The sequence below is a fragment of the Theropithecus gelada genome, chromosome 17, assembly GCF_003255815.1.
Source record: "Theropithecus gelada isolate Dixy chromosome 17, Tgel_1.0, whole genome shotgun sequence".
Classification (NCBI taxonomy): Eukaryota; Metazoa; Chordata; class Mammalia; order Primates; family Cercopithecidae; genus Theropithecus; species Theropithecus gelada.
The window spans coordinates 56,859,554-56,882,035 of record NC_037685.1 but is presented as its reverse complement, the minus strand read 5'-3'; the positions used below and the strand labels follow the sequence as shown (position 1 = coordinate 56,882,035).

Genomic DNA, 22,482 nt, shown 5'->3' with positions numbered 1-22,482 from the left:
TCCACCATGGCCATTAATCTGAATCTTTTGGGCATGATTATTCAATAGCCACTAACCCACTGCCAGTTATTTATCCATTCTACTCCATATTTTTCTATTTTCTCCACATACCCAGATGGTTTTTAGGCTATCAAATCTACAAGTATAGAAATTTTACAATGAGATAAGATTGGGTTTCATGAAGTTTATATTTTAGCTATTCCATGATGGATTTAGCTTATTCACAGATCACTGTTTAACAAGGCACTGTGGAAATAACGACCAACAAAGCCAGTTGGGCTTAGCAATGATACATGTTTATCTGCCTCTTCCAACAGAGGACATACATTTAACTAAGTAAAATTGATATATGTTGAAGTCCAAATACCTGAGAGTCATATATATGTACACAACCTTGCAATCTAAATATCTCTTTTCATAACTTTTATTAGACCTGAGGCCTTCAACATTATTAATCAGCTCCAGTGTCATAAACCTCTGCTTTGACTTATACGACACCACTTCTGTTCCCCTTCAACTTCTGTCTGCTCCGTCTCAAGTTCTTTTACAGATTACCCTTTCCCTGCTTTAAATTTTAGTATCTTTCCAGGGTACTGTCCTTGACCTGTTTGAATACCTGCTCTTACTGTGCAAACCCATAGTTTAACTATCATTTGTAATCAGTACATGCAGGTTACAGTAATACTTTCCCTAAAAACTAAGAAAGAATTTAAAAGGCAGCTCTCAGAGTTAAATGTAAAGCAGAAGATCAGTACAGATTCTTAAAGAGGCAGAGTAGTTTTTAGTGTCTTAGAAATGCTTGATTGTAACCATATTCAAGTTGTAAAAATGTCAAGAAGAACATATTGATTGCAAAGGTTGTTGATTATCCATATAAGCATAAAGTCAAGTTACAAAAGTAAATCTGGGGCAGGGCTCTCCCAAGCATGGAGAAATATGACTGAGCCGAAGGACTGGTATTCCACTTCCTCTGGCAAAGTCTTCCCTCTGATGGAGAGGAATCTCATCAGCTATCTCAGCCTAATTCTATTAAGCTATTTGATTAATTTTATTCCCTTTAATCAAAAATGATTACAAAAAAAGTAACTTCTGACAAGTTAGCTCCTCAGTTCTAGTCCCTGTTTACAATTGTATTTACCCATTAAGTTAACGAACTGGCATTTTGACTACACGTCAGTTCTGTGACCTCGGCTTGTATGAATTTACCTGGCTTAGAGTATACATCATCCTATGTGCTTCTGAAATGGTAATACTGTGAGCCAGACTAATTTGTTCCCTAAGGTAACAAATGTGACACTTCTCTCGGGAGACCATTTCCATTGGAAACAATCCACCTACAATGAACCAACTTACTTCTTTATGGGGGGTTTCTACATCTATATTCTGATTACCCCTAAACCCAGACAGAATCAAGTCCAAGTTCTCCTAAGTTTCAGCATTCATATACAATTAAGCTGTACATATTTCTCCCTAGAAAGCTGGTAAACAGTAAGTACTCAACATACTATCTTCCCCCTCCCAACTTACTTTTCTTCCTGTATTCCTAATCTTGATGAATAATACCACAATCCACCGACTTAGTCACCAAAGCGAGCCCTGTAAACAAACCATTGATGATGCTTCCCTTTTCCTCATGCCTCACATTCAAACATTACTAAGTTTTATTAATTTTCCCTATTTTGCATTTGTCATATCTATTCTCAGTCCCTATCCAGTACTATTAGCTAAGTTTTAGTTCTCATGATTTGCTGAGTCTACTGATATGATGGCCTAAGTGATCCTTCAGCCTTCACTAACATCCTCTTACCCCAAATAATCCCCCAAACGGCCACCAGAATTATCCTTAAAAAATGTAATCTAATTATTTTTACTTTCATGCTTAAAACCTTTTAGTGGCTTTCTACTGCCTAGAACTCTACTGTACAACAGAACTTTTAGTGATAATGGAAATAGGCCGCATTGTCTAATATAGCAGTGCTTTGGTCCAAATGTTTCAAAATTCATGTTGAAACTTAATTCCCATTGTGGTGATATTAAGACGTGGGGCCTTTGGGGAAATTAATAATCAAGTAATGAGGGCTGTGCCCTCAGGAATGGATTTGTGCTTTACAACAAGTCTGGACAGAACTAGCTCAGGCCCTTCTTCTTCACTCTTCTGCTCTTCCACCGTGGGAGGACAGTTATTTGTCCCTTTTCCCTCTTCCATGCTTTCTGCCACGTGCGGGCACAGCATTCAAGGTGCTATCTTAAAGCAGAGATCAGAGCCCTCACCAAAACCAAAGCTGCCAGCACTCTGATCTTGGGCTTCTCAGCCGCCAAGACTGCAAGCAAATAAACACCTGTTCTTTATAAATTACAGAATAATAAACAACATCTGTTCTTTTTAAACTTTGTTATAGTAGCACAAATAGAATAAGACAGGTAGTCACTAACGGTATGTGGCTACTGAGCACTTGAAATGTGGGCTAATGGAACTGAGGAACTGGATTTTAATTCTATTTCGTTTTAATTAATTTATGTTTAAATTTAAATAGCCACCACATTGGACAGCATGGATCATAAGGTTCAAACATCATTAGACAGCATACAAAGTCTTTAGGACTTAGCATCTATGTATCCTTGGGGACATAGAGAATGGAATTACATACACCATTCCCTGAACCTAGCATGCTATTTCACTGCCCATATATTCACTGCCCATAAGATGCCTACTTCCTTTTTCTCCTCCTTTCTACTTGCTACTTAATTTTAATAGATATGGGAAAAGAAAATACCTTTCCAAGTCCTGTTACCCCAGGAAGAACTGATCATTCCTTTGCTTTGCACCTCAAGTAAATTCTGCATACACTACCCTAGCAATTATGCATTTTATCGTTTACATGTCCTTCTTCCTCTACTTATTGTAATTTCTTTGACATTTATCTCAGTATCTAGGGTGTTAGTTAGTGCCTAGCAGTGTTCAGTGCTTGCTGACTGAATCAATCTCAAAGATAACTTTGACATGTATATTGCTGAATACTGATACCTTCTAGGCCTTTTAAAAAATATTATACATAGAATTTAACTATAGGAACTATTTTGTCCTTTATTTTTCAGCTTTTGAATTACACTAAACATCAATTTTTCTGTCTCTTAATGTAGGTACTATCAGACATTAATGGCATGTTACCATGCTTATACTTACTTTGCCGAGTCCCCAAATTCAATCTTTCCCATATTGTTGAACATACAGATGATCTCACTGCAATTCACACTCAACCTATAATAAAACATTAACATATACATAAATGTCCTAATACAAATTTACTAAGTTCTCTAAACAAAAATCAGTTGCTGACATTAATGAATTGAAAAGGAAACATTTAAATAACTTTCTAAATTAGCACAGACTATACTTAATTTGGTTGCTAACTTGGTAAACATTTGTGACCCAAAATTTCAATTTATTATTACTTGCTATTTTAATACATTTAAGTTCTAGCACATCTTTATACTTGTTATTGTCTCCTGAACCATGACTTACTCACCTGGGAGGGTTCCTTAGTTCTGGAGAACTAACTTGTGCTAATTCACTATCTGATGTTAACTTCAAAGTCCGGATAATCTAGAATTTAAAAAAAAAAAAAAAAAATCATTCATGTGTGAATCTTGTCACAAATATTGCTGAACAGTAAGATTTTAGAAGTAAAATTGTATCTTTTAGGTATTTCATTAATTAATGCATTCAGGCCCAATTTGGGACACTCAAAGGGATACAAATAAGTGTTTATGCATTTTGGAGATATGTATAAAAGGTAACAATAGACACTAAGAAATAGGACAGAGTTACATTATCAGAGAAAACTGATCAGATTCATTTTGCAACTGCATTGCTATCTTCAAGTGTTTTCTCCTTTTTTGCCCTATTTTCTTAACTAGATTAACTAGGATAAAGACCAAATGTTATCACTTTTTTCTAGTGTCACACGTGTAATTCACAGGAAACGACTACTATTGTTTTAGAACTAAAGCCTGGGACACCTAGCCAAGTAGGGTCATGGCAAATCCTTTCATTTAACGTTAGAGACTTTGGAGGCGGGTAAACTAATGGCGTCTCTTCTATACACTGATTATCCATGGGGAGTGAGATTCTGAAGAGTCAAAGGTGACTACAGCCAAGATCTGTGCCCTTATGGAGTGAGGCAGAACTCAGCAAATACCTGTGATTAATCTTGTCCTGTCAAACTATCAGAAACATTTTCTGGTTTTTTGCCCAATTTTGCCCCTTAGGCACATGATTAGATGATAGGAGATGGCTGAAAGTGTCTCTTGACTTGCACATTTTGGGATGGAATGGGAAGAGAAAAAGTTGACTAGGATTCTGAATTAAATTTTAAAGTTAAGAGTTGACAGTCATACCTAAATTGTTAATGTGAACAAAACAGAGTCCCATTCAGTTTGCTACCCTCATTTGTCCTCATTTTTTTATTCAGGTGTCCTAGAAACCTAAACTTTAACCTCAATGTCACCTTACTTGCTCTCAGATCAAGTGTTACAAAGACTTAACTGCACTATTTCCCTAACTAGTCAAAAATAACAAAAGGCCATATAAATTTTACAATGTTTGTCTTAGATTTCAAACATTATCTTATTATAACTTAGATTATCCTAACCTATATTGTCATCAATTTAGAATTCTAAACAATAATATAGGTTAGGATAATCTGAAAAACAAATTCTTGTCTTAAATATATTCCAAAGCATGTAAAATAAGCTACCACAGACATAACTCACATTGTAAACTATTAAATTACCTGCTTCAGGTCACAGTACGTTCTCAGAGAAGGTGATAATTGTAATGCTCTTGCTATGTTCATAGCTGCATTCAAATTATTTTTTTTCTCTTCAATGTAGCTTTTAGCCTTTATTAAATTTGATAGATAATCATCAGTAGTTCTTGCAAATTCTTCACACAGGTTCTTTTTCCTTCATTTAAGATTCCAGAGTTATTTTGCAGTATTTCATAAATATTTATAGAAAAGTAGATCTATAGTATCTTAAAGAGTAAGTTCAGTAGTTGATGAATTTTACATAATATGGTTAAATGAGGCATACAGTAACTGAACTGTATCTGAAAGGGTACTTTTACTTGTTGATAAAATTAACATATAACATGGTAAGTGAGGTATTAAATTGAACTGAAATGTATTACAGCTAAAAGCTATGTATACATAATTAGAGAAAAGCAAATTTTGTAGAAGGCAGGAGATCCTAAGTAGAGACATACAATAGACCATCTAAGGCCTGGAGGAGAATCTGAGCTCAGACTCTTTAGGACATTAAGACATATAAGGCCGGGCGCGGTGGCTCAAGCCTGTAATCCCAGCACTTTGGGAGGCCGAGACGGGCGGATCACGAGGTCAGGAGATCGAGACCATCCTGGTTAATATGGTGAAACCCCGTCTCTACTAAAAAAGTACAAAAAACTAGCCGGGCGAGGTGGCAGGCGCCTGTAGTCCCAGCTACTCGGGAGGCTGAGGCAGGAGAATGGCGTGAACCCGGGAGGCGGAGCTTGTAGTGAGCTGAGATCCGGCCACTGCACTCCGGCCTGGGCGACAAAACCCACCTCCAAAAAAAAAAAAAAAAAAAAAAAAAAAAAGACATATAAAAGCAGTTGTACATACAGGGGAATTGAAAAAGCCACACTGAGGCCCAGGCAAGATGCATGCTCAGAAAACATCTGAGAAGATCTTAAGCCTGACCTCAGGCTGATCTCAAGGCTCAGGGCACACACAACCACTCAGTGAAGGACTGTTACATTAAGAGCCAGTCTGCAAAGACTGGGGAAGGTGGCTATTTTCTCAAATGCCCAATTTCAACAAAAATACCACAAGGCACACAAAGGAACAGAAAAACATGCTCATTCAAAGGAAGAAAACAGAATAGTAAAAACAGTTCTCAAAGCAGCACAGGCACTGGACTCAATAGGCTTAAAACAACTGTCTTAAATATGCCTAAAGAGCTAAAGGAAAACATAGATAAAGAACTACAGGGCCGGGCGTGGTGGCTCAAGCCTGTAATCCCAGCACTTTGGGAGGCCGAGACGGGCAGATCACGAGGTCAGGAAATCAAGACTATCCTGGCTAACACGGTGAAACACCATCTCTACTAAAAAAAATACAAAAAACTAGCCGGGCGAGGTAGCAGGCGCCTGTAGTCCCAGCTACTCGGGAGGCTGAGGCAGGAGAATGGCGTAAACCCAGGAGGCGGAGCTTGCAGTGAGCTGAGATCGCGCCACTGCACTCCAGCCTGGGCCACAGAGCAAGACTCCGTCTCACAAAAAAAAAAAAACAAAAAAAAACACTACAGAATAATCAGAAAAATGATCTAGGGGACAAAATGATAATATCAACATAGAGATATTATATAAAATAGCCAAACAGAAATTCTACAGATTGTATTGAAAACCCTGCAGTAATTGTAATTTTAAAAATCCACCAAAGGTTCTACTGCAGATTTGGACAGGCAGAAGGAAAGCATGAGCCAACTTGAATATAGGACAATTAAGATAATGAAGCCTGAAAAAAATAAAAACAACAATGAAGAGAAGTGAACAAAGTCTAAGGTACTTGTGGGTCACTATCAAGCAGACTAATGTATATATTATAGGAATCACAGTAAAAGAGACAGAAATTATTTGAAGAAATAATGGCAAAAAACCTTCCAAAATTTGATGAGACATGAATCTATAAATCTATGAGCTCAAGGAACACCAACTGCCGAAGGACAAAGAGAATCCTGCAAGCAGCAAGAACAATGCAATTTGTCCAGTACAAGGGATCCTCAATAAGATTATCAGCCTACTTCTCAGCAGAAACCTTGGAGGTCCAAAGGCAATGTATATTAAAAGCACCAAAAGAAAAAAAGCTGTCAAAGTATTCTTCAAAAGTGAAGGAGAAATGAAAACATCCCCAGATAAACGAAAGCTGAGGGAGTTCATTACCAGTAGACTTTCCCTATAAGAAATACTAATGAAAGTCCTTCATGTTAATGTGAAAGAAGGCTACACAGTAACTCAAAGCCCATACAATGATAAAAACATCTCTGGTAAAGGTAAATACATGGGCAAACATAAAAACCAATATTAGTGTAATTTTTATTTATAATTCTACTTTTTATTTTCTACAGAATTTAAAGGACAAATATGCAAAATATCAACCTATCTTAATGGGTATACAATATAGAGGAATGTAATTTGTGACATCGAAAAAATAAAGGGGAGCAGATACGTAAGGCAGTAGAGGTTTTACATGCAACTAAAGTTAAGCTGTCTACTCAAAACAGATTGTTATAACTTCAGGATGTCATATGTAATCCTGATGGGTAACCACAGAAACTATTTACAGAATATGCACAAAAAGAATTGAGAAGGGAATCAAAATTCGTGACTACAAAAGAAAAAATTAAGTAAACACAAAGAAAGGCAGCAATGAAGGAAATAAGCAACAACAAATAAAGCCATAAAACATACAGAAAACAAACCAAATGGCAAAAATCCTTCCTTATCAGTATTTTAAGTATAAATAAATTAAACTCCAATCCAAAGGCACAAATCTGAAGAATGGATAAAAAATATGACCCAACTATATGCAGCCACAAAAATTTCACTTTAGGTCTAAAGAGAGAGAGAGGTTGAAAATGAAAGGATGGAAAAAGATAATACATGTCGATAATTTAAAAAGCTGGGGTGGCTCTACTAATTTTAGGCAAAATAGACTTTAATGTAACAATTATAAGCATATATGTACCAACACTAGAACCCCAAAACATATAAAGCAAATACTTGCAGAATTAAAGGGAAAAACAGACATGTCTACAATAATCATTAGAGACTCCAATATCCCCCTTTCAATATGGATAAAACAACCAGTGCAGAATCAATAAAGCAATAAATTACTTGGGCAATACTATAGACTGATGGGACCCAACAGACATATTTAGAACACTATACCCAACAACATGAGGATAAACATTTTCCTCCAGTGTGCATGTAACATTTTGAGACAGAACATATGTTAGACTATGCTGACTAATGTTTAATGTTCATTAACATTTATTAGTAAGTCTTAATAAACTTAAAGACTGAAATCCTTCAAGGTATCTTTTCTGACTACAATGGAATGACCTAGAAATACCAGAAAAAAAAAACCCAGAAGATTAATGAACATGTAAAAATTAAACAATATGCTCCTAAATCCCAACAGGTCAAAGAATAAATCACAAGGGAAATTAGGAAATTATCTGGGACAAATGCAGCAAGAACACAAAATTTATGGGATGCGATGAAAGCAATGCTGAGGGAAATTTATAGCTGTAAATACTCACATTTAAAAAGGAGCTTGCAAATGAACAACCTAACTATATACCATAAGTAACTAGAAAAAGACCAAACTAAACTCAAAGCAGAAGGAAGGAAATAAAGATGAGAGAGGAGATAAACACACAACAGAGAAAAACGAAAGCCAAAGTTTGTCTTCAAGATTAGAATTAACAAACGTATAGTCACACTAAGAAAAGAGAATCAGGGGAGGGGTGAGGGGGGAGGGATAGCATTAGGAGATATACCTAATGTAAATGATGAGTTAATGGGTGCACACACCAATATGGCACATGTATACATATGTAACAAACCTGCATGTTGTGCACATGAACCCTAGAACTTAAAGTATAATAATAATAATAAAAGAAAAAGAAAAGAGAATCAGGTCATGTGTGATGGCTCACACCTGTAATCCCAGCACTTTGGGAAGCCGAGGCAGACGGATGACAAGGTCAGGAGATCGAGACCATCCTGGCTAACACAGTGAAACCCCGTCTCTACTAAAAATACCAAAAAAAAAAAAAAAAAAATAGCTGGGCATGGTGGCAGGTGCCTGTAGTCCCAGTTACTCAGGAGGCTAAGGCAGGAGAATCACCTGAACCCGGGAGACAGAGGTTCCAGTGAGCCAAGATCGTGCCACTGCACTCCAGCCTGGGTGACAGAGCGAGACTCCACCTCAAAAAAAAAAAGAAAGAAAAGAAAACACAAATTACTATAATCAGAAATAAATTGGGTACATTACTATCAATTTTACAGAAATAAAGAAGATTAAAAGACTATTATGAACAACTGTACATAAACTATATAACCTAGGTGAAATGGACAAATTCCCAGAAACACATAACCTATCACAACTGACTCATAAAAGTATTAAAAAATCTGTACAGACTTATGACTAAGGAGATAGAATCAGTAATCAAAAAACTTCCCAACAAAATTTAGCCTTGGACCAGATAGCTTTACTGGTAAATTGTACCAAACATGTAATAATCAACACCAATCCGCCTCAAACTCTTCCAAAATACTTGAAGAGGCACGAATATGAGGCCAAAACTACCAATGCCAAAATCACACAAAGACACCAAAGAAAACTGTAGACCAGTATCATTTATAACTATTGATAGAAAGTCCTCAGATGAACTAACAAACCAAATTCAACAGTATAGTAGTAAGAGAATTATACACCATGACCGAGGGGGATTTATTCCTGGAAAGCAAGAATAGTTCAACATACAAACATCAACATGTGATTGATGTAACACACCACATTAACAGAAAAAAAGCAAAAAACGCCAAGTGGTTGTCTCAATTGATGCAGAAAAAGGACCTGACATAATTCAACACATTTTCATGATAAAACCACTTAAACTAGAGGACAACTACCTCACCATAATAAAGACCCTATATGGAAAAACCCATAGAGAACATGATACTCAATGGTGAAGACTGAAAGCTTTTCTTGTAACATTAGGAACAAGACATACCTGCTTTTGCTACTTCTGTGCAACACAGTAATCAAAGTTCTAGCCAAAGCACTTAGACAAGAAAAGGAAATAAGGCATTCAAATTGGAAAGGAAGAAGTAAAACCATCTTTTGGTAGGAAATAAAATATTTTATTTGCAGATGACATGATCTTACATGTAGAAAACCCTAAAGATGCAATAATAGTAAAGCTAATAAATGCATTCAACAAAAAAGGATACAAAAATCAACATATAAAAATAAGGTGTGTTTCTACACAGTAACAATGAATAATCCCAAAACAAAATTAAGGAAACAATCCCTTTTACAATAGCATCAAAAGAAATAAAATAAGAATAAACAAAGGAAGCGAAAGACTTGTATATGAAATTACTGAAAGAAATTAAAGACATGAATAAACGAGAAGACATCCTATGGGCATAGATTGGAAAACTTATTATTGTTAATATTTCAATACTACACAAAGTGATCTACAACTCAATGCAATCCCTAACAAAATATCAATGACATTTTTTTGTGAAAATTGAAAGTCCATCCTGAAAGTCACATGAAATCTTAAGAGACCCTGAGAGACAATCTTGAAAAGAAACAAAGTTGTAGGACTCACACATTCTGATTTTAAAACTTACTACAAAACAACAGTAATCAAAACAGCGTGGTACTAGCATCAGGAAAGACATACAGAACAATAGAATAAAACAAAAATCCCAGAAATAATCCTTCACATATACGGTGAGCTCATTTTGGACAAGGGTGCCAAGAACATTCAGTGGGGGAAAGGACAATCTTTTCAACAAATAGTGCCTGGAAAACAGGATATCCAATTCAAAAGGATGAAGTTGGATCCTTACCTTATACCATAAACAAAAATTAACTAAAAAGATGGATCAAAGACCTAAATGTAAGAACTATAAAACTCTTAAAAGAAAACAGGCCGGGCACGGTGGCTCATGCCTATAATCCCAGCACTTTGGGAGCCCAAGGCAGGCGGATCACAAGGTCAGGAGATCGAGACCATCCTGGCTAACACAGCGAAACCCCATCTCTACTAAAAATACAAAAAATTAGCCGGGTGTGGTGGCGGGCACCTGTAGTCCCAGCTACTAAGGAGGCTGAGGCAGGAGAATGGCGTAAACCCGACAGGCGGAGCTTGCAGTGAGTCGAGATCACACCACCGCACTGCAGCCTGGGCAGCACAGCAAGACTCCGTCTCAAAAAAAATAAATAAATAAAATTTAAAAATAAATAAATAAATAAATAAAAAAGAAAACATAGGGAAAAGGCATCGTAATGTTAGATTTGGCAATCATATCTTGAATTATGACACCAAAAGCACAAGCAACAAAATAAACAATAAACTGGACTTCATAAAATTAAAAATTTTTGTGGATCAAAGGACATTATCAAGAGAGTGAAAAGACAACCTACAAATGGGAGAAAATAATTTTAAGTCATATAGACAAAAATTTAATATCCAAAATATACAAAGAATTGCTACAACCCAATAGCAACAAAGTAAATGATTCAATTCAAAAATGAACAAAAAACTTGACTACTTCATCAAAGACACATAAATGGCTGATAAGCACATAAATGACGCACATTATCAGTCATTAGGAAAATACAGACCACACCATAATGATATTCCATTTCACACTCATTAGAATGGCTACCATAAAAAAAAGAACAACAAAAAATAAGTGTTGGTAAGGGTGCACAGAAATTAGAACTGTAGTATATTGCTGGTGGGAAAGTAAAATGGTATATACAACCATTGTGGAAATCAGTTTGGCAGTTCCTTAAAAAGTTAAACACAGGCCAGGCACACTGGTTGACGCCTATAATCCCAGTGCTTTGGAAGGCCGAGGTGGGAAGATGGCTTGAGCCCAAGAGTTTGAGACCAGTCCTGGCAACATAGCAAGACCTCACATCACTACAAAACAAAAATTAGACGGGTGTGGTGGTATACGCCTATAGTCCCAGGTACTCTGGAGTCTAAGGTGGAAGGATCTCTTGAGCCTGGGAGTCTGAGGTTGCGCCACCATACTCCAGCCTGGGTGACAGAGCTAGAGTTTGTATTTAAAAAAAAAAAAAAAGGGGCCGTGTGTAGTGGCTCATGCCTGTAATCCCAGCACTTTGGGAGGCCAAGGCAGGTGCATCACAAGGTCAGGAGATCGAGACTATCCTGGCTAACATGGTGAAATCTCATCTGTACTGAAAATACAAAAAATTAGTCAGCGTGGTGGCACACGCCTGTAGTCCCAGCTACTCGGGAGGCTGAAGCAGGAGAATCCCTTGAACCTGGGAGGCGGAGGTTGCAGTGAGCCAAGATCACGTCACTGCACTCCAGTCTGGGTGACAGAGTGAGACTCCATCTCAAAAAAAAAAAAAAAAAAGTTAAACAAAATTATCACATACCACTAAACTGACTAAACTGTATGCTTAAGAACACTTAAAAGGAAAAAAATATAATTACCTTCCCAAGAAAAAAAAAAATGGTTAAAATGTAATTTGCGTAATGTGTATTTGACTACTATAACAAAATAAACTCACGCACATGACCTATTACTTGAATGTTATAACTAAAGACCAAATGTGAGATTGCACCAACATGGAGAATAGAGTATCAACAAATTCATTCATAGATTGAGCCTATGTTCTAGGCATCCTTAGGAATTTTTTTTTTTTTTTTTTTTGAGACAGAGTTTTGTTCTTGTCACCCAGGCTGGAGCGCAGTGGTGCAATCACGGCTTACTGCAACCTCCTCCTCCTGAGTTCAAGCAATTCTACTGCCTCAGCCTCCCGAGTAGCTAGGATTACAGGTGCCCGCCACCACACCCGGCTAATTTTTTGTATTTTTAGTAGAGACAGAGTTTTGCCACGCTGGGCAGGGGCTGGTCTTGAACCTCTGACCTCAGGTGAACTGCTAGCCTCAACCTCCCAAAAGTGCTGGGATTACAGGTGTAAGCCACTATTCCCGGCTAGGAAATTTTTTTAAAACCACTGATTTAAGAGTCAAATGGACAAATAGCATTACTAAATATATTACCTTGAGCATGTTACAATTTTTTTAATCTTATTTATTTATTTATTTTTGAGACAGAGTCTCGCTCTGTCACCCAGGCTGGAGTGCAGTGGCGCGATCTCGGCTCACTGCAAGCTCCACCTCCCAGGTTCACGCCGTTCTCATGCCTCAGCCTCCCGAGTAGCTGGGACTATAGGCGCCCGCCACCTCGCCCAGCTAATTTCTTGTATTTTTAGTAGACACGAGGTTTCACTGTGTTAGCCGGGATGGTCTCGATCTTCTGACCTTGTGATCCGCCCGCCTCGCCCTCCCAAAGTCCTGGAATTACAGGCGTGAACCACTGCGCCTGGCTGAGCATGTTACAATTTTTAAGAGCTTGTTTCTTGAAATGCATAATGGAGGGAATATCTACTGTACCTCCGTCATGTGAGCAAAGATAATATATGTCAAATGGCTTTCTAAATAGGTGATGAATATATAACAGTTTAAGGTATTTAGCAATGCCTATTAGGGTTCTGCTCTGTTGCAAAAAAGCACATGACTAAACAACAGAACTATGTATAAAAAATTATGTATTTTCCCAAGTATACAGAAATCCACAACATAATTTAGGTTATGAAAATCTTTTTCTGTGCTAACTGCTTTAAGTCAGAAGCTTATTTACTTTTTTGAGGTGGGGGTCTTGCTTTGTCATTCAGGCTGGAGTATATTGGCAGGATCCCCACTCACTGCAGCCTTGATCTCTTGGGCTCAAGCAATCCTCCCACCTCAGCTTCCCACGTAGCTGGGACTACAGTAATGTGCACAATGCCTGGCTGATTTTTTTTTTTTTTTTTGTACAGATAGAGTCTTACTGTGTTGCCCAGACTGGTCTCAAACTCCTGAGCTCAAGGATCCTCCCATCTCAGCCTCTCAAAGTAGCTTAGACAGGATGATCACTGTGTAATCCTACATGTGTAAGCCACCACACCTGGCCCAAGCTTCTTTTCTTTAACAGTTAACAGCTTCAGCTGGGCACGGCGCTGTACACCTGTAATCTCAGCACTTCAGGAGGCTGAGGCAGGATGATCTCTTGAGGCCAGGAGTTTGGGACCAGCCTGGACAATGTAGTGAGAGCCTTGTCTCGGAAAACAAAAAACAACAACAACAAAACCACAAAAGTAGCTGGATGTGGTGGTGTGGGCCTGTAGTTCCAACTACTTTGAAGGCTGAGGTGGGAGGTTCACTTCAGCCCAGGAGTTTGAGGTTACCGTGAGCTATTATCACACCATTGCACCCCAGCCTCGGCAACAGAGCAAGATCATCTCAAACAAACAACCATTAGCTTCAGCACCAGAAGGTAAATAGCCAAAGTTTTTAAAAGCTTACACATTATTTTTCATTTTGAAGTTGTAAAGATCAGTCTGTAAGGACTACCAACTTCCAAACTTGTTTAAAAGTTACCCATTACTTCATTCTAAACAAAGGAATACAATGACAAGTTAGTGTTAGAAACTTCAGTTTCAGTGAGTCTAGATTCTTAAGTTACTACCTGGAATCAAAAAAAGCCAAAAGCTGGTCAAACTGTTTCTCCACAACTTCTGTAACTCTTTCTCTCTCCTCTATCGTTTGCTTCTGCATGTGTTCAAGCGCCTGGAAAAAAAACAAGACGAAGACTTACTTTTGGAATTATTTTGTAGAACTCACAGAATTTTGAAAGTAAAAGGTACTTTTTAGACTCTTCAAAATAACATGAGGTAATTAGATAATAATATAAATAGAGTAAGTCACAAGGTTCAACTTTAAATTTTACTATTTGTAAGTAAGATCATATCCTTTTGTTTGTTTTACTGAGACAGGGTCTCACTTGGTTACCCAGGTTGGAGTGCAGTAGGCTGAGCATAGCTCACTGTAACCTTGAACTCCTGGGCTCAAGGGATCCTCCTGCCTTGGCCTTCTGAGTAGCAATGACTACAGGCACACAGCTCCGTGTCCAACTAATTTTTTTTTGGCAGGGCGGAGGAACAAGGTCTCATTATGTTGCCCAGGCTGGTTCTGAACTCCTGGCTTCAAGTGATCCTCCTGTCTTGGCCTCCCAAAGCACTGGGATTACAGGTGTGAGCCACCCCACCTGGCCTTGCTGACATTTTCTACTGATAATACAGCAACAAGACCCAAAAAAAATCCACTGATGAGTGTCCTAAGTTTTTTTCTTATTCCTTTTCATCATTACAGGAAACAAGTCATTTTAAGTAGCTGAATTTCTCTTTGATAGGACTCCCTGGATTAAAAAAAAACCTTACAAACCATACTTGAATTAAAATGTTAAGTATTACACAATCTTAGTATTTTTTGAAGTTTTAAGTACTGTTGTTTAGATCCATGACCCCTTCTTTCCTTCTGATTCTTCCAATTTAGAATGGGAATGTGGAATGTCTATCTTATTCCTGTTTCACCAATGTATTTTAGAAGCAAGTAAGTTCTTGTCTCATTTCACAGGCTCATAGCTGGAGAGGAATTTCGCCCTAGGAAGAATTGGATATCATGTCTTCACCCATATGTAACTTAGAAGGTGAGATTTCAATTTTTATTAATTTTTAATTTTTTTTTTTTTTTTTTTCTGAGACAGAGTTTTACTCCATCAACCAGGCTGAAATGCGATGGCATGATCTTGGCTCACAGCAACCTCCGTCTCCTAGCTTCAAGCAATTCTCGTGCCTCACCCTCCCCAGTACCTGGAACTACAGGTGTGTGCCACCAAGCTTAGCTAATTTTTGAATTTGTAATGAATTTGGGGTTTAGCCATGTTGACCAGGCTGGTTTTGAACTCCTGCCTTGGCTTCCAAAGTGCTGGGATCACAGGCGTGACCAAGTGAGCCGGCCCAGGTGAGATTTTTATACTTACAATTGATGCTAGAATGGGTTAAACTTTTGGGGATGTCAGGATGGGGTGAATGTATCTTGCAATGAGAAGGACATGAATACTGAGGGCTAGAGAATACTCGGTTTTCAGTTGGATTGTGTCCCCACTCTCCCAAATTCAGATACTGAAGTCCTAACCTCCAGTTAATTTACCACTGATTTGCTCTTCTCCACTATATCTGGTACTAATTATTGCTTATCACAGGTGACATTATTTTTTCCCCTTTTCTCTCAATGTTGTTTTTTTCTCTCACAACTCTTCTATCTTAATACTTTTATCGTGTATCTCATTCCTCTTGAGAAACGACTTTTGATAGTGACTCTTAGCCAATCGAAAATGTCTTGTGCTTCTATGCAAAAAAGCAGCCACAACATAATCAGCTATGACCTTTTGAACTCCTTAATTGTAAATTTTGTTGCTAGGTGCTGAAGAACTTGTTTTGTGTCACCAAATGAGAGAGTCTCTTTTGGAAGGTGGAGTAAGAAGAGAGAAAGAGACTTTCTCACAAAAGGGGGATATAGCCAAACAACGAGCAAATGTTGAAAAGATAATCTGCAATGCTTCTGAGACAAAATTCAGCTCACAGCAAGTAGAAGTCATAGTTCCTTATTAAAGCTTGAATTTTATTAAGTTCCTAGCACAACAATGTTGCAAGACCAATTTTGGCAGGCCATGGGAAAAGTTTTCCATTCTTTTTTAAATTATCATGCTTAATAACTCAGTGCTAAGCTCTAACCTCAGTGGTAACATATCCAAATGTACACACTTAAAGAGGACATGCTTCACTTCATGATAGAATTTGATCCTGCAAAGTGCTTACTTTTCCAGCAATGCTTAATTGTTCAAAATTATGATGTGCTGTAGTCAACGCTTCATCAATTTCTTCTGCAGTGTTAGTGTCCTAAGAAGGGAGGGGAATCATACACAAATATAAAACTAAAAAGCCGATGCCTATATATATATATATATATTACAGTTGCAAAAACTCAGGCTACCATTTTGGTTACAAAAGCAACATAGACTCACTACAGAAAAGTGAAAACAAGCAACAGAAATGATATTCAATCCTGCTAACCTGGAGATAAAAACCATTCATATTTTAGAGCTTTAGTTAGACCATTCCAGATTTTTTTCCTAAAGATTTTTTTTAATGGGATAATGCCTTGTAATCATCTTTTTAACTTAAAACTACCTTGAACAATTTATCACAGCAATACATGTATACATATAAAAATTACAGTTAAGAAAAAAATATTATAATTTGACTCCATTAAGATTTATACTTAAAAGTTAGCAAGATTAAAGTGCTTTCTCCCCTTCCCCAGCCCATTAATGATTATTATTATTATTATTTTTTGAGACAGAGTCTCACTGTCGCACAGGCTGGAGTGCAGTGGTGCTATCTCGACTTACTGCAACTTCTGCCTCCCAGGTTCAAGCGATTCTCATGCCTCAGCCTTGCAAGTAACTGGAATTACAGGTATGTGCCACCACATCACCACATCCAGCTAATTTTTGTACTTTTAGTTGAGATGGGGTTTCGCCATGTCGGCCAGGTTTGTCTTGAATTCCTGGCCTCAAGTGATCTGCCTGTCTTGGTCTCCCAAAGTGCTGGGATTACAGGCATGAGCCTCTGCGCTTGGCCTCCATTAATGATCTTAACACAAAAACTTAATACTTCACTCAACATCATTTTGGAGTTTGTTCTATTTCTAATCTTAATACATTAAAGTTATTAGGAGTAGATAAAAGGTAAAATTCAATCTTCGGCAATAACATTAACAACAACAAATGTAATTAGGCCTTTTGGTTGCCACTAAAATAAGTGAAAAATCACATTTAAAATTTAAAAATTTGTGCTCTATATGTTTCACAGAACCTGGATTCAATAACTAGTTTCAAAGAGAAGAAGCTACACACAGTAAATATCAAGAACGTTGAAACAGAGTCAGTCAAAGGTAGAAATGGCTGCCTTGGAAGAAAAGAGAACTGTCTAAGCATGGAACAAAATAGATTCAAGTAGGAGGGTGGGTTTACTTCTGTTACCTATAAACTTCCAAAAGAATCTATAATTATAGGAGAAGAAAGTTGAGCTACTAGAGACAAAGTCAAATGTTTGCCTTCATCATACTTCATGATCAACATTTTTCATACCAACATTACAGATGATGAGTTCAAAACAGTCCTGTGTGTGGAGGCTGAACGTTCTAAACCAGTAGTTAGCCGATCAGCAGTATTCTTCAAGTCCTGAGAACAATTCTTTATCCTGAAAAGTATCAAGTATATTATTTCATTTTTTGAGACAGGATCTTTCTCTGTCACCCTCGCTGGAGGGCAGTGGCACCATCATGGCTCATGGCAGCCTCGACTTTCCAGGCTCCAGCGATCATCCCACCTCAGCCTCCCAAGTAGCTGGGATCACAGGCATGTGCCACCACACTCAGCTAACTTCTATATTTTTTGTAGAGATGAGATTTCAAAATGTTGCCCAGGCTGGTCTCAAAATCCTAAGCTCAAGCGATCCAACCGCTTTGGCCTCCCAAAGTGCTGGGATTACAGGCGTGAGCCACTGTGCCTGGCCCAAGTACATTATTTTAAATACCAACATTAATGTAATGGTTTTAATCTTCTATTCAATTTTTACCATGAAAAATAACTCGTATGATTTATAAGAACATGTCTAGTGAATTAATTCCCAAAATAATGGCTTAAAGTATATATTGCATTTCAATTTCTTAATTACTGGTCCTTTCATGATATTTTTTGGTACAAACGTTGATAATCACTGAAATGTGATAAGCTTATCAATTAAAGTGTTTATACATTCAAATGCCAGCTATTAAAAAGAAGGTACTTAACAAGTCTGGAGAATTAAAAAAAGGTAATGAATTTAACTAAGCAAGTTAATCGCAAAGAAAAAGTTTGGTGCATTCTCTAGTCTGTAGAAGTCAGAGTTTTATTTATTAATTTATCTATTTTAGAGATGGGGTTTCACTGTATTGGCCAGGCTGGTCTCGAACTCCTGGACTCAAGTGATCCTCCCACCTCAGCCTCTCAGAGTGCTGCAATTAAAGGCATGAGCCATCATGTCCAGCTATTTTTATCTTTACATCACCATATTGGCTAGCACACAGTAACTAGTGTTTGCCGAGTTAATCATCAGCTTATAGCTTATGGAAGAAACTATGATGTTTAAATGTTATTCTTTTTTTTTTTTTTTTTGAGACGGAGTCTCGCTCTGCCACCCAGGCTGGAGTGCAGTGGCCGGATCTCAGCTCACTGCAAGCTCCGCCTCCCGGGTTCACGCCATTCTCCGGCCTCAGCCTCCCGAGTAGCTGGGACTACAGGCGCCCGCCACCTCGCCCGGCTAGTTTTTTGTATTTCTTAATAGAGACGGGGTTTCACCGTGTTAGCCAGGATGGTCTCGATCTCCTGACCTCGTGATCCGCCCGTCTCGGCCTCCCAAAGTGCTGGGATTACAGGCTTGAGCCACCGTGCCCGGCCGTTTAAATGTTATCCTTACAGAGAAAAAATACTACACCATATAATTTTTAAACATTCTATTCTCTGACAAGTGAATATTCATGTTCTTAAAAACATGAGTGCATTAGCCCTAAGGATTCCATTATTGAATTTCTGTTTCAAAACACTAAAATCAGTAAAGAAATGAGTAAAGGATTACTATAATTCAAAAATATACAACCATTTAAAATCAAACTGTACCTTAGAGAACAGCAGTTTCTAAAATAGGTATAACTGACATAAATTTAATTTTTTAAATGGTTATTTGGAACAAATTTGGGTACTTTCTGGTTAAGATGGATTCATATACCTCTGAAAGTAAAATTTCACTTTGCAACTCTAACAGACATTATACATATCTAGATAAGAGTACAACCTGGTTTGACTCACATCATGTGTCAGAAAATTTCACACAGAAGTGCAGATCTCGGGTTTGTCTTGAGAAAAAAAAGACGTGGCAACATTGGGTTGGTCTTAACACATAATAATAATTGGCTACAGCTGAGTAGGAACTGCCTCCTTTGGAGGGGGTGAGCCCTCGTCATCTACCGCAATCCTCACCACTCATTGTTTAAACTCAGTCGACCTCACCCAATAAAAGTTATCTGCTTAATTCGTGTAGGTGTTCAAATTTGGGAACCCTAAAATTGATAAAATGGCTACTCCATGGGGACTCATATGATGAGCCAGAACGATTCTACAAAATTTATTCTAATAACTCTACACAGATTTCATGGAGGAAGTGACCAGTGGTATAGGAGTTGGGAGCAGTACCGGTATTCAATAAACCTAGGTTTACATTCTGGTTCTGTGAATGACCAGCTGTCAGACTTTAGCTAAGTGGTTTTACCACCCAAGAAAATGGCTACAACAATTCTTTTGTTTTTTTCTAAGTACTCATTTAAGTCTGGAAAGAGAAGCTACAGTGGTAATGGGAAGTGCCAGGGATTCTAGACTGAATAATTTTGAACTTTAATTGAATACTTAATGAACAACTATAGTGTTAAGGAAGAGTCTGACAAGGAGCTACACAAAAGAACATGAGAATTAAATAAGGCAGCAGAAATGAAGATAGGTTATGGATACAGGAGATACTATGGAAGTCAGAATCTGCAGGAAGTAAAACGAATGCAATAGAAGGAACTGGGCTAATCTATAAATACTTGGTGCCACTAACAAAATTGGAAAGTTCCACATGAGATTCTTCCTTGAAAGAATCCTATTTTTTATTTCTTGCATTGTCTACTTACCACATTAAATATGCTTTAAAAAGTTAAGTTATATACAAATTACCATCGGAGTACAGTTCCAGGAAATTGATCTGAAGATCCTTTAACACTTAAAAAGCTGCAAAAATCAAACATGTACTGTAATAAACATTACATGTTTACTCTGTGTCCCAAACCAGAGATATAAAGAGGAATAAAATGTGGTCCATTCTTTTAAAGGGGCTTACAGACTAGCAGGGAAAGACATACAGAAGCATTAATAATTAGGTGAAATAATCAGTAACATAGGTACTCATCTCTAGCTGGGTGTATTTTTAAAAAATTACTAATTCAAAAAGAGAATCTATTAATGCATACATATGTAAAGGTTTATACAAGAATGGGAAAATGAATGAAAGAACCCCAAAGGTATTATTTTTCCTTTTATAAATCACTTCTCAAACCAACCCTTCACAAAGTCTTCCATTGTACTATACTTGCACTACTTTCAAGAATCAAGACAAGCTGGGTGCAGTGGCTCACGGCTGTAATCCCAGCACTTTGAGAGGCTGAGGCAGAAGGATCCCTTAAAGCCAGGAGTTTGAGACCAGCTTGGGCAACACAATGAGACTCCACATCTACAAAAAAAATTTAAAAACTGGCTGTGCATGGTGGTGCATGCCTGCAGTCCTAGATACTCCAGAGGCTGAGGTGAGAGGCTAGCCTGAGCCCAGGAGTCTGAGGCTGCAGTGAGCCATGATCAAAACCACTGCACTCCAGCCTGGGTGACAAAGTGAGACCCTGTCTCTAAAAAAACTTAAGAATTCTAAAAATTTTTAAAAAGAATCAAGAGAGAACTAAGTTATTTTTTTTTTTCTCTATAACTTCCTTTCATCCAGCACAAGTAACTTTAGCCAGTATACTCTCAGCCTTTCTTGATGTAGTAATCATTAACATTCTTTCTTTCTTTAAATAAGGACAAACAAATGCTTCTTCTTTAAAGAGCTGGAGTCTCCATTCCACTGACAGCTAAGATGAAGTATGAACTTAAAGAGCATTCCATAAACAGTAGGTTAGAAATGCAGATTTAAGAATGACATTTTATCAATAATTCCAAAACTATTTCAGTAACACATTTACTTTAAATACTCAAATAAGTACACATGGAACATACGTCTTAGGCTGCCGTTTTTCCATTACGGAGTCTTCTTTACCATATCCAGCCATTGCACAGCAGCCTTGTCTAGTATTTACAGCTGTAGCAACCTTAGGACAAAATAAGGGTTTAAAAAAAACAAAGAAAGTCATCCAATAAATTCTGTTTATCCAGAACCTAAATAACTATTTAAGTGTGCTGTTCATAAAGTTAATGATAACTTTAAGATCCTGAAATCCCCTGTAAATTAAGGAGAAAACTGTGCTTTTATGAGGTTTTGACCCATTTTAATTTTTGGAAGCAATCAGGAATTAGTTAACTAAGCTTGGTCAATTATTAATAATCAATTAATTAATTAATTTTTAGTTAATTGACCAAAACACTTCATTCTACCATAACTCTAAAGCAAATACTAGCTATACTTTCAATTTTACTTTAAAAATTTTAGGCCAGGCATGAGGGCTCACGCCTGTAATCCTGGGACTTTGGGAGGCTGAGGCAGGTGGATCACCTGAGATCAGGAGTTCAACACCAGCCTGGCCAACGTGGCAAAACCCCCTCTCCACAAAAAATACAAAAATTAACCAGGCATGGTGGCGGGTGCCTGTAATCCCAGCTACTCGGGAGACTGAGGCAGGAGAATCACTTGAACCTGGAGGGGCAGGGTGCGGAGGTTGCAGTGAGCTAAGATTGCACCACTGCACTCCAGCCTGGGTGAAAGAGCTAGACCCTACTTCAAAAAAAAAGGAATAAAAATTAGTAATATATGTTCAAAACTCTAAAATATTTAATTTAAAACTTTTTTTTTTTTTTTTTTTTTTTTTTGA

The 22,482-nt window shown here is 37.6% G+C and overlaps 1 protein-coding gene across 2 annotated transcripts in view; it reads right to left on the bottom strand.

The window, feature by feature from the left end:
* RNF17 (ring finger protein 17) overlaps window positions 1-22,482 on the bottom strand; it is a 112,122-nt gene that overhangs the window by 79,373 nt on the left and 10,267 nt on the right. For both annotated transcript variants that reach the window (XM_025364399.1, XM_025364400.1), the window contains exons 3-9: window positions 21,674-21,765; window positions 17,924-18,035; window positions 16,590-16,670; window positions 14,399-14,499; window positions 4,794-4,965; window positions 3,528-3,604; window positions 3,185-3,259 (exon numbers count right to left, since the gene is read on the bottom strand). In XM_025364399.1, the coding sequence (XP_025220184.1) occupies window positions 3,185-3,259; window positions 3,528-3,604; window positions 4,794-4,965; window positions 14,399-14,499; window positions 16,590-16,670; window positions 17,924-18,035; window positions 21,674-21,765 (710 nt within the window). The remainder of the gene's footprint in view (window positions 1-3,184; window positions 3,260-3,527; window positions 3,605-4,793; window positions 4,966-14,398; window positions 14,500-16,589; window positions 16,671-17,923; window positions 18,036-21,673; window positions 21,766-22,482) is intronic.